Below are 13,711 nucleotides of genomic sequence, written 5' to 3'. Positions count from 1 at the left end.
CTGGAGTGGAAGAGAATCCCCTCGGGTGTGTGGGAAGAGCCCTGGTTCTTCTCGGGCTACACTGCTCCATGATCATAATTCAAGAATAACTTTACAAATTGGACAAATTTCAGAAACTTAGCTAATTGTAGAGTTGTGAGAACAGGCCTCAAGGCTTCAGGGACAGTTGTGCTGATTTCAAATATCAACACATACTGCTGAACTGACTGGCTTATGTCTAGCTGTGTTTCTTTTCCGCCTCCCACTGGACATTTAGGTACTAAACACAGGTAGCCTACTGCACTATGTTTACTTTCGATTTCTCTCAGTGAATGCAGTCAAGAACAACGGGCACGCCGTTTCTATCGGCTATTGATTCTAGGGCTGGGTATTGATACAAATTTCACAATTCGATTCGATTTCGATTCACAAGCTTGCAATTCGATTCGATTTCAATTCGATTCAATATTGATTGTTTTGGATATCATGTACAATACATGGCAAATTTTCTAATGCTGATTCTAATACTAATGCTGTAAACTATGGGAGTCAGTTGTAGCCTACTAGGCTTCATTAGCCAACTATAATATTGAAGGTAAATGAACTGATTTGTATACAAACACTTAAATTACACTTTTATTTATTTTTATAATAATAAAGTTATATGAAATATAAACATTTAAATGGTGGCTGTCATAAAAACCTGCCAGATTTATTCAAACATGCATTCAAAATTAAAGAACATTAAAAATTATAATGAATATGTAATATGGTGCATATATTTAGCAAAATGCTCCTCTGTAGAGTTAATTTTTCTAGCTGACTAACGAGTTTATGGATATGTTTTTTCTGAGGTAAATGTGATGTGACGTTACATGAAATTGTTTACAAGCTGATTTACTGACGTCTTTCCATGGTTGAAACACTGATCGAGTGATTCCATGTCACATGATACGGAATTCGATAAGTTGTAGGCTACTCTACCTTTTAACACACTTTCAAATGCTCATTCATGTTTATTTCGCGCGGTTTATTAAGAACTGTTTCTGGGGATTCACTTTTTATTTTGCCTACCTTTTGTCTTCTGCATTCTCCTTACCATTGTCTCCTGTTCTTCCCTCAGACTCGTCCCCCAGAAACAGTCCAACAGACCCAGCCCCAACTCTTAAAAATGAATAAAGGCTGGTTTCTAAAGTACTTCTTCCTGCCTCTATGTATTAATGCTCATGGGTAGCCTAAATGGGTTCCATTCAGACCTTAACATTAAGTATTTTACTGTTATGTGTCAACAAGATTCAACAAGACATTTTCACCTGGCTATACCCAGTGTTTAGATCTGTTGTGGTATTTATGCAAATTAGCACATACGTAATTAGTTTATGCAACGTTTGTCCATGTTAACAAACAGTTTCAAAAAACTTGTAATACATTTTTTGTTTGTCTTGATGCAAGTAATCAACTCAGTAATTTTCATGGTGATATCTAAAGGTTAATTTGTTTACCCTATTCACGTAAGAAAAAGAATGAATAGGCTATATTTGGGTCTTTTTCGAAACTTTCCCCTAATGGGATTCTTCTGGGCTTTTTTTTCCCTTACTCAGATACAAAATCAGTTGAGTTTGCTTCTGTTGCAATTTGTTCAACCTTTTTTCATAAAATGACTGGACTAGTAGTCCATGAATGAATCTGTGTGCTGAATGACTCTTTTAAGTGAACAAATCATTCTTGCACTTAATCATATATTTTGTTCACTGAAGTCTCTTCCTTTTAAAGTATACGTTTTGGTGTCCTTTTCTGCTTCCACAGACTGAGCACAACCCATGCGAGTGTGGCCTGTGAAGGAGCATTTCATTGGTTGTGAATCTATACCAACTACCAACAAATTTGTGTTTGAAGTCTTAATTAACCCTGAAAAAAAAAATACCTGCATGTAATTACACCTATTTTTAGCAGTGTATACGCTGTAAAAAAAAATTCAGCTTGAAAAAGTAAATGTTCACACTGCCTTAAAATTTTAACTTATAGTCTTGAATTGTAGTTTTGAAACATGAAAAGTGACTTTGTAATAAGTGATACCCCCCCCCAAAAAAAAAAAAAAACTCATTGGACAAACTCAATTTAATTGAGGGCAGAATTTCCATCCAATAAATATGTGTAGCCCCAACTCATTAAAGACTGATTCATGCAATGAAATGTAATTAAGTTGGTCCAACTTAATTTGAACAAATACAGTTTAAATGAAATGGATACATTTATGAAGTGATTTTTAATGTTTGTCCAACTCAAACTAATTTAATTGTAAAATCAAAAATTAGGTAGAAATTTTTCCAGTTTTGTTCCCCCTATGGAGACAATATATAGAGACAAAACTTGGTTGAGATGTTTTTATTTAAAAGTCAGTTATTTACTGTAAAACAACCACAATATCACATAGAAAAAGGAAAATATCCAATAGCTGTCAATTGATCAATATGATTGTGTTGCATGCTCCATTAAGGCCTGATCTTGGTGTTGTGCAGTGTAAATAACCTGTATGACAGTGCTGTCTTTGCAATGTGGTCTCTGAATGTCAGTTGTTCATCAAAGATTACCCCAAGATTTCTGGTGGATCAGGACGAAATTATTGTTGATGAGCCTATAGCTGGATGGTGAAATTATGCTGACTCGTCAGAGTGGCAGAGAAGACGAGAAGTTCTGTCTTTAGATTGAGTCACAGCAGGTGATGTTCTTTCATCCATGCCGAGATGTCCTCCAGGCACTCCAACATCCGTGCAGCTACCAGATTGTTTGCCTGACATGAAAAGTAAAGCTGTGTGTCACCAGCATAGCAACGGTAGGAGAATCCATGTTCCTGTAATAGATCCCAGTAATGTATATATGGAGGAGAGGAGGGGTCCAAGGACTGACCCTTCAGGTATCCCTGTGGCTCGTTGATGTGCTTTGGATTCCTCCCCTCCTGAGGCAACATTGAAAGACCTACCTGTGAGGTAAGATTCGAATCAGCAAAGTGCAGTTCCCATGATGCTCAGCGAGTATTATTAGAAATACCATTTAACAAAATGTCACAAGTAAATCAGATTATTTGAGCAAATATGACTTAGGCTATTAGGCTGTCACATTGATGTTCAGTGATGCCACGATGATGTTCACCAAACTGTGAAAGATGAGATTTAAAGTGCATTGGAATACTCGTATGAAAGCAGATGCTTTTGTTTACAATTTACATCTATTTCCCCCAACTCTATATTCACCTATGACACACTGACTGTACATTCCTTGCAAGTCTTAAACTGATTTCATACTAATTTAATAAAGTTTATTTTGGTACCAATGTCTGATCAATATAACACAGAGAATTGGAATAGGGAGAAACAGGGATCTTTTTTGTCCTTTTATGTGTCCTATTTTTAATAGGCTATATTTGATGTTCTATCCAACTGTTTTGCTCGTAATATTGTGATTAACTAGACTACTTTATTGTGCTCATGATCAATTTAAAAATCATAAATAACATTTAGATCTGATTCATGTAATTCTGTAAGAAAATTCGATGTCAAAGCCATTTAAGCTTTTTTTTTTTTTTTTACTTTTTTAAAAATCTTTATTAAATCATTACGATACAAGAAGTAAGAACACACAAATAGAGTCATTAATACAGAGAAAAAAAATAAAATAAACAAGAGCAGAGCCAGGGGGAGTTTCAAATAAATACATTAAAGATAGAGCATAACTGAATGGTTTTAGCAGCCTTCTTATTTTTTGAATCATGGATGGATTTGATGTACTGTTCCGTCTCCTTAACAAAAGCAATAAAAGAAGGTTTAGAATTACTAAATTTGGCTTTGTGAATATGATATTTCCCTAAAATGATCAATAGATTAATTAAAGCCATTTAAGCTTGGGTTGTAATGTTTATGTCTAATGACGTCTAGTGGTGGATGATGAATACAGTATTCATCATCCACCGCTAGATGGAGATGTCACGCGGCACTTTCCTTCATGAGCGCGCACTCTTGCACGCCGACAACCGCGTGCCCGTTCCCAGTCACTCTGTACTTCAGCCGAGACAGCAGCAGCAATGGCTCTCCTCAAAACGACTAAGCTCATATCTTCTGTTGGGAGTTTGACGCCTTCTTTGGCTGCCCTACCCATTCGAGCCAGGTAAGGAACCTTAAATAATCTGTCTATCTTATTCTGTGACATTTATGTTACATTTTGAGAATGAATTGCACTGAATTACTGTACGTTGAAGTTTAATACATACAGGATGGAAAATAGGTTTTTCAATAATACTATTAAGTTATACTAATGGATTAAATTAATTCTTACAACTCACGCCATCAGATGTGTGCTCACGGTCACGCGCGTACATAGTCACATCCGTTCACATGGAGTTGATGCAGTAGAATGATACACTGCAGCTCACGATATTAGATCATGTGGGTGTTGACAGATATCTGTTTTGTAGACTGCTTTGTATTATCATCTTCAAGGCAATTTCTAGCTGCTAATGGATCAGATTTAACACAAAAAAAATGTAAAGCGCATCTCTACCATGTTTACTAAAAGAATCATTCAGCATCCCTCTGACCTTCATCTAGAAAAAGGCAAGAAATGCAACACTGTTTTCCTTATTCTACATTAATTTTTGATAAGAGCTGTCCGTCACTTAATATTGTGCTTATTGATAGGGGTCAATACTTTTTAATCTTGTGTGTTGTATAAATGACTCGCATTCTTATGAGCGCGATAGCGTGCATAACCATTTTTGATCTCACCAGGAGACCGTACGTACAGGTCTCCTTTGCGCTCATTGGGTGGAACAAGCAGGTTTAGCTTTCTGATTGGCCATGTTGCTTCCGGCTTCTTCCGTCAAGAAATCATGGTAGTCTGTGTCCTTTTGCACTTGGAGGGCAAAGCAGAGCTGATGATGAACGAAGATCAATAACTCTTATTTAGTACGATATTAAGTTTTTCTTAAAGAGATGCAGCCACTTATGCCACACCAACGGCCTCATGTCCACGTATTTGATAGTTAACATAAAAGGGCTGTAGAGTAATGAGGCCTACTGCCATTTTTTGACACTGTTATTACATTTCTATAAATTGAGCTTTACACTATAAATTGAGCTTTTGTACAATTTTGTATAATATTTTAAAGTCTGGAATTATTGCAACAGCCAAGTTCCCAAGTAATGTCAGATTCCAAGTCATAGCGTTGTATAAAAACACACACATAGACTAAATAACCCCTTTGACACACTAGCTATGCAGTAGGAGTTTTTTGAAACTTGACTCCATGACTGACCTTTGACTCCTTGGGACTGTGCATTGCCTCAACTACATTTGAAAAGATATAGCAGAGCTTACTGATGCTATCATGCAGTAAATAGCATTAAAGGCACAGTATGTAAGATTTTTGGATTCAAATATCAAAAAAACACTAGAACAATGTTATATATTTTGACTTATTTACTTTCATTATCCCAAATGTATCCAGCAATGTTGTTTAACATGTTCCAGAGAAATCAGCTATTTTATTGATTAATTTATTTTACTATTTTATAGAGACAATATTTTGTCAAGTGGCTAACATGGCATAATCATAAAGAGCTTTATTTGTAGTAACAGTAAAAAAACAAAACAAATTTCATCATGCAGTATATTTTAAAATTATTTACACCGGGGATTATTTGCAGTGTCTGTTATGGTTATTGTCCCGTTTTAGGGATTTGATGGTATTATGATATTTGCTAAAGCTTTATCTTGGTATAGGTATCTTACAAAACTTAATTGTTATCCTCATAGTTTTAATAACTTTGTTTGTTCTTACAACAACAAAAAGATCTCTGAATCTAAATTTAAATACAATAAAAGAATACGCAAAAACAATTATAAACTAAATGTTTCAAACAGATTAAAGTGTAAAATAACTATAAAGAACAATAATAAGCAGTGCAAACTGCTTAAAAAATAGCCTATAAAGTCTGTGATAAATGCGAATTAAAAAATCTGCATGTCTGTTTGAAACATTAAATACCAGTTTGTGTATTGTTTGAGATTTACAGTAGTTGAGCTGGGTAAATAGTATATTATCGGCATGTATTTTGATCGCCACAGGCAAGGCTGAATAGTTGTTCTTAGTGTTATTTATTTTATTTTTTTATGCTTTGCTGTTTTATTTTAGCTCATGGTGGACTGAGGTGCAGATGGGACCACCTGATCCCATCCTGGGGGTGACAGAAGCCTTCAAACGTGACTCAAACTCTAAGAAAATGAACCTGGGTGTGGGGGCATACAGGGACGACAATGGCAAGCCATATGTTCTCGACTGTGTCCGCAAGGTATGGACCTTTTTCTGTATGCCTGAGCGTGTGAGGGAGAGTTTAAACCTGGTGTTATCTTTGATTCAGAGTTAAATAGTTTATTAAAGTTTCAGGTGGCTTGTCAGTGATTGACCAATAGTTTTCAAGGGTGCAGATGTTTTTGCCTTTGTGTCAGTGTGCTCCAACAGTATTGGCAAAATGTAGGGGGTGGTGTGTGTGTGTGTGTGTTAACATGTGCATTTGGTTTTCTGTATTTCTGCAAAGTCACCCTGAACTCAGTGATTTGAGAGGCTGTCTCTGATTAAGCAGTCTCCTTCAATTACATTCATGACCCTTAGCTATGTAACTGTGATGAAATATTTTATTAATTTAGTGAGTAATTCTTTTTTTGTTTTGTTTAGGCAGAGGCTCTGATTGCCTCTAAGATGCTGGATAAAGAATATCTGCCCATTGGGGGTCTGGGTGATTTTAGTAAGGCTTGTGCTGAGCTTGCACTGGGGCCGGACAGTGAGGTTCTCAAAAGCAAGAGGGTGAGTATGCCTCTCTAGTTCCCAGTGAGTCTTTCATTCTTGTTTTTACATTTACATCTTGGATAATTTATTATCTAACATGTTAATGCTTATTTAGCAAAACACTTCATCTGTTTTTCCCCCTATTAGAGCATCACTGTCCAGACAATCTCAGGCACCGGTTCTCTAAGGATTGGAGCAAACTTCCTGGTGTGTAATTCATTCCTTCTCTTCATTCCTTCAGCCAAAAAGTTTTGCATCTTCACGTTAAGGAGAAGGAGATTTTATTGGCATCAAGGCTAGGGGCCCGTTCTTCGTATGTGGATTACTCCGTTATCTGGATTTTACTGTTGATGATTTGATATGATCCAGGATTGTTAGGTTCTTCTAAGCTCATCCCGGAGTTGCTGTCATAGTAACAGGTCCGTGAGCTCAAACCTGCTCGGGAGCCGGCTTATTTCATGTAAACAGGATTAGATCGCATCCTTTTAAGCGGAGGTGATACTCACCCAAACAAATTTACTCACCCTTAAGCCATTCTAGGTTTATATGACTTTCTTCTTTCAGCCAAAACACATTTGGAGTTATATTAAAAAATATCTTGGCTCTTCCAAGTTTTATAATAGGAGTGAATAGTTACTGAGATTTTGATGCTCAAAAAAAGCGCATCCATCCATCATAAAAGTAATCCACACTGCTCCAGGGGCTTAATAAAGGCCTTCTGAAGCAAAGCGATGTGCTTTTGTAAGAAAAATATCCATATAACTATATAAACTATAATCACTGGCTTCCGTTAACGGCCGTACGCAAGTCTAGTTCCGGCGGGAGAGTGACCTCTGACCCGATGCATGACGTCTACTGGTGAGAGTAGACGCCTCTCACGGTTCAAACAAATTCTCAATGTTTCACTTTAAAAATTCTCATTCTACACTTCTAGTTTGTGACTGGTGTTTTGTTTTGCTCTATCCTTTGCGCTTCTGTGTTTGTCTTTACGTCACGCGTTGTGTCTGAAAAACGAAAAGGCCTTTATTAACCCCCTGGAGCTGTGTGGATTACTTTTATGATGGATGACCTCCGTTACTATTCACTCTCATAAAGCTTGGAAGAGCCAGGACATTTTTTTTAATAGAACTCAGATTGTATTCATCTTAAAGAAGAAAGTCATATACACCTAGGATGGCTGAGGGTGAGTAAATTGTGGGATCATTTAAATTTTTGGGTGAACTAACCCAAGAGTACCTTATTGAACCAGGAACAATAATAATTTAATATAATAATAATAATAATGATGAATTTTAAATGAAAGTATTATTTTAATGTTGCGTAGTCTGGCACAATATAGACACAGACAGTTTTACTAACTTGAAGATTTATTTGTGAGGGAATAAATACCTAATAATTTTATTTTAGAGTCTTACACACATGATGTACAGTTAATCTATGCCGTGCATTAATTTGAACAGCTATGATGGGAGATGCGCAGGAGATGCAGATAACTTTGTAAAAAAATGCTGTCTGCTGTCCTGTCAAACTTTAATTAAAGCTTTCATGTAAAAAATCTGCTTCAAAGGTAAAATTAAATGAATTGCTAATTACAACATTGAAATAAAAATGTAAAGCCTGTACAAATAGCCCACTAGAAATAACTGGGAATCATGTAACAAACAGTACACATTTCATTAATCCATTATAACTTTTATGCCGTTTTGGTTGCTCGGCTGTTTCCTTATAAAGGTCCAGATATTTGTCAAGTTTTTCGTCAGGTGTTCGATGTTCTTTTTTTTTTATATGATGTAATTTACCTTGCTGTCTTGCCACCAGCCAATCGCTGCATTGCTGATCATATCTTGCACTTCTTTCTTTTCTTTTGTCAATTAGTCACGGTTCCACTTAGCAAAGGATGTATACTTGCCGAAGCCATCCTGGGGAAACCACACCCCTATTTTCCGTGACGCTGGTATGCAGCTGAAAGCGTACCGGTACTATGATTCTGCTACCTGCGGCTTTGACTTTACTGGAGCACTTGATGACATCTCGGTGAGCCAGTTCTACACAGCACACTTTCCCATACAGTCTTATGAGCCTTTAATTAGTACACTACCCTTCAAAAGTTTTGGCTCAGTAAGGGGTTTTGTTTTGTTTTTCTTTTCAGTAAGGACAAGTTCAGCACCTGCTGCAATATTTCAATCACTAAAAACAGCGGGACATTCTAAAACCATTAACGTGAAAAACACCTAAAGTGCCTTGATGTACTAAAACAGTGATATTAAAGGATCAAATCACTACACACTCTATTGATAAGCCCAGAATATGAACACATCACACTAAGTGTATTCTTTATAATGTTTTTTATTGAGGAACTGTGTGTTGCTTTTATATTCTGGATTCATCTGCTTGCCTGTATGTAGTATGCAGCATCAGTGAGGTGTATATTGAATTTGGTCTTTTAATATCACTGTCTCCCTAGTGATATTAATACTTAGCTCAAACCTGGTCAAAATAATTGCCGAGCAATGGAGGGAAGCCTTGTTTTGCCCTCCAGGTAGGCAGTCTTATAAAGGTGTGACGTCATGTGAAAACTATGAATTAAGCAGCACAACTGTTTTCAAATGTGATAAGAAATGTTACTTGAACCAAATCAGCATATCAGAATGATTTCTGAAGGATCATGTGAAACTGAAGACGGGAGTAATGATGCTGAAAATTCAGCTTTGCCATCAATGAATAAATTACATTTTATAATATTTAAAATAAAAAAAATAGATTTATAAAATTACTGTATATTTAATCAAATAAATGCAGACTTGGTGAGCGTAGTATGAAAGCATGAAATATTTCCGAACAGTAGTGTATATATTTAGGGAGAAAATGTTGTCTTTTCTGGCTCTATTTTTCACATAATTTTAGTTAAAGTCCCTACTGACATGATTATGTGACTAAACTATGAATCTCTCTAAGATACACTGAAAGTTAATAATTTTTCTCTACCTACAGCAAATTCCAGAGCACAGTGTAATCATGCTCCATGCTTGTGCTCATAACCCCACTGGTGTCGACCCCCGACCAGAGCAGTGGAAGGAGCTCTCGGCCGTCATTAAGGTGTGCGTGTGGTGTTTTTATTTGTATCCTCCTTACCTTCTTTTTCACTTTACAGAGGCATGACTTCAAAAGCACAGCAAAAAAAAAGTGTTTTTTATTTATTTATTATTCTGTAAGAACTGATAAGACACTCCAGACTGCTGTCCTGACATTGCTTCACTGTCTTGTTGTCTCTCTGCAGAAGAAGAAACTTCTGGTGTTCTTTGACATGGCTTACCAGGGCTTTGCTAGTGGAGATATTAATCGAGATGCCTGGGCTGTGAGATATTTTATTGAGCAGGGCCACAACGTCCTCTTGTCTCAGTCATTTGCTAAGAACATGGGTCTCTATGGTGAGTATATTGTGTGTCAGAGGCTGCATTTACACTGTAAACCATCCCCCCCCCCCCCCCCCCCCCCCCCACCTATATATAGCACAGATTGGATCTTGATGTTTGCATGTAAATTGCAAGAAATGCATTTTCATTTATTTTTTCACAAATCTAATATATATGTAATATTTGGTCATCTGACCTACGAAGAACCGACTACCCTCTTTAATCTAAATTGTTGGTCCTTTGCTGAGGCATACATTTATCTAATCATTTTAACTAATATTAAAAATTAGAACACTAAAGTTAAAAATGTATTTAAATAAAACTATCCACATACTGGACACATTAATTACAATCATGTTATATTAATAATTCAATCAAAGATACAGTGTGTCCCTTAAATGCACACAAGAAGTTGTTCTGTTCACACAGCCTGTTCTGATAGCAGAATAAATAAAAAATCGAAGTACTATTTAGGCCAGAAAACAACATGCAATATCCTAAGAAAATAAGCCAATGAACAAAAAGCAATAAAAATAAAAAAAAACTTGCATGCACTACCTTTTTGGGGGTCTGTAATATGTTTATTGTTTTTATTTGAATTCCTTGTATTTTAAAGAATTATTTTATGCTCACCAAGGCTGCATTTATTTGATCAAAAATATTTTTATGGAAACGGTATTACTTTTTTCCCCCCTCCAGATTCTTTTAGTAGAGAGTTAAAAAGAACAGCATTTATTTGAAATGGAAAGCTTTTGTAGCATTATAAATGTATTTTACTGTCACTTTTCATCAAATTTTATCCTTGCTGAATAAAAGTCGATAGTTGTACATTAAAGGATCTGCCAAAGACTATCTAACAGTTGGTCATACACAATCATAATCGTACTACTGTATTGTAGGTGAGCGTGTTGGAGGGTTTACAGTGGTGTGCGCAGATGCTGAGGAGGCTAAAAGGGTGGAGTCTCAGCTGAAGATCCTGATTCGCCCAATTTACTCCAACCCACCCATGAATGGAGCACGCATCGCTTCCACGATCCTCACAACACCAGAGCTGCGTTCTACATGGTGAGAAATGCTTGCACACTTCCTACATAGAGGTTCATACTTTTTCTTTTTTTACATAAATGTATTCCTGTAGGCTGGAGGAGGTGAAGGGAATGGCAGACCGTATTATTAAAATGAGAGAAATGCTGGTGACTAATCTGAAGAATGAGGGCTCCACTCACAACTGGCAACATGTGATTGATCAAATCGGCATGTTCTGCTTCACTGGACTCAAACCTGAGCAGGTACAGCCCTTTACACTCTCAAAAACTAGTATAATTAACTAAATGTAGCGTGTTTAACTAAACGTTGTATATTGGTATAAGCTCTAATAGTTGGAGACTATGTATTGTGTTTCAGGTGGAACGTCTGACAAAGGAGTTCTCTGTTTACATGACTAAAGATGGCCGTATCAGCGTTGCCGGTGTGACCTCTGGAAATGTGGGATACCTTGCACATGCCATTCATCAGGTCACTAAGTAGACCAAAATGATGCTGATACAGGAGACTTGTATACTGGTCCTGTTTCTGTTAGTCCACCCCACTATTCCTCTTTGGAATAAGATCTCAGCTTCACTTCATTTGGCTGTTTTTGTAGGTCAACATGGATCCTGAACATGTTATCAGGGTGTCTAATGGTAACCTAAGTCATCTCACAGGTTATCTTGTGGTTCTGTAACTGAGCACATTTGAGAACATTTTTCATCCTGTTAAAAATTCCGTATGAATTTTATTTATTGTGTGAGTGAAGTAAAATGAACAACAATAATAAAGAGTATTGTGTCCATTTATTGTTCTCTGTGATTTTCATTGTTGGGGACAGAACAAAGCACACACATTGTTAACCACATATTGACAGAAAAGCCTGTATATCAATCTGATCAGTATCTATGTAGAAAAATCAGAGTTCAATCCCTAATCTGTTCAATTTTACCAGAGGCGGACAGAGTACACAGCTACATTACTTAAAAGTACAGATACCCCTTGCTAAATTTTACTCAAGTACAAGTAAAAAGTACTACAGTCAGATGTCTACTTAAGTAAAAGTACTAAAGTACTTGTTTTTAAAAGTACTTGAGTATCAAGAGTACAAGAGTACATTTTCTAAATATTGCATTACTACTGCCACAGTGCTTACATTGGTAAACACAGCAAACACTTAAAGCGAAAACTATCATTAACTTGTTCAGAAAATTTAAATAGTCTGGCGAGGTGGGGCCAAGGCTTGGCACATTCCCGGGATGCGATATTTTTTTTCCCAGGATGGTAGGGGAAGACTCATGAATATTCATTAGGAAAGTCATCCCTGATTGGTCTGATGACCTACCCCTAAACCTACCCGTCACTGGGGTAACAGGTAATAAGTAACAGGTACTCGCAGTTATGGATAGAAACGTAGTGGAGTAAAGAGTACAATATTTGCCTCTCAAATGTACTTGAGTAAAGTCATGAGTACTCCCCAAAAATGATACTCGAGTAAAGTACAGATCCCTCAAAATTGTACTTAAGTACTGTACTCAAGTAAATGTACTCCGTTACTGTCCGGCTCTGAATTTTACCTTTTGTTTCTAAGAAAAATCAATGTAATTGAATTTATGAATTACACTTGTACAGAAATCTGTCAAAGAAATTAGTGTGTGATTCCTTTTTAACACAGAGCAACCTTTTTATCTTTAACAACTGCTGGTAATCTCAGAATTTTTAACGTCAGAGCAGGGAGACAGACATCAGAAATTACAACAACAAAAAAAGGCCTCTAAATGGAAAAAAATAAGATAAATCTTAGTGTCTGACCTTGACCTGATATTCAGTCTCCCGTGTAATATCAGTGAGGAAAAAGAATAAAATAGAATTTTGTAGTAATATAAATTGTAGTCCAAAAGTCTGATCGCGTTAATAAAAATGTCTTTACTACAAGGAACTGCATATTCAAAATTATTTTTTTTATTTATTATTATTTGTATTGTTAGAAACATTAAAACTGGCTGTTACACGTGGTATGTTTCTAGTCTATAAATACAGTAGAATATTTTTCCCCAAGCCAGTACAAAATCCTTTATGCATTATAAGAATGTAAAAATATTATATACATTTCACACTGGGATAGTTTTTAAAGTTGCTGGTTGTACAAAAGTATCCCGATAATATTTAAAAACTTTACACTGGAAAGTAAATGGGGGCTTTACATACAAAAACATACACTTTTTGAAGAAAACCATGGATACATAGATACATTTGTCAGAAAATGATCTTTAAATAAAACATCTTACTATAAAAAGAAAAAAGTATTCTCCAAAATGGTGGGGGCAGATTCATGCTCAATATTAAATCAAGTCACTTTATACCACACTGTTCAAAAAAACAAACAAAAAACATACATTACATTAAATACATACATACATTGTTCCAAAGCAGATTCACTGTAGTGACGACGGAG

The 13,711-nt window shown here is 36.1% G+C and overlaps 1 protein-coding gene across 1 annotated transcript; it reads left to right on the top strand.

The window, feature by feature from the left end:
• Nucleotides 1-3,984: 3,984 nt before the first annotated feature.
• got2b (glutamic-oxaloacetic transaminase 2b, mitochondrial) lies at nucleotides 3,985-12,061 on the top strand. Its single transcript, XM_084107795.1, has 10 exons — nucleotides 3,985-4,140; nucleotides 6,167-6,323; nucleotides 6,707-6,835; nucleotides 6,965-7,024; nucleotides 8,693-8,851; nucleotides 9,809-9,913; nucleotides 10,095-10,245; nucleotides 11,130-11,295; nucleotides 11,369-11,519; nucleotides 11,635-12,061. The coding sequence occupies exons 1-10, from the start codon at nucleotides 4,058-4,060 to the stop codon at nucleotides 11,755-11,757; spliced, it is 1,284 nt and encodes a 427-aa protein (XP_083963921.1). The 5' UTR covers nucleotides 3,985-4,057; the 3' UTR covers nucleotides 11,758-12,061.
• The last annotated feature ends 1,650 nt before the right edge of the window (nucleotides 12,062-13,711 follow it).

This window comes from Abramis brama (assembly GCF_963993115.1).
Source record: "Abramis brama genome assembly, chromosome: 3".
NCBI classification, from domain to species: Eukaryota; Metazoa; Chordata; class Actinopteri; order Cypriniformes; family Leuciscidae; genus Abramis; species Abramis brama.
The sequence above is the reverse complement of the archived record's forward strand: the minus strand, read 5'-3'. Positions and strand labels throughout refer to the sequence as shown.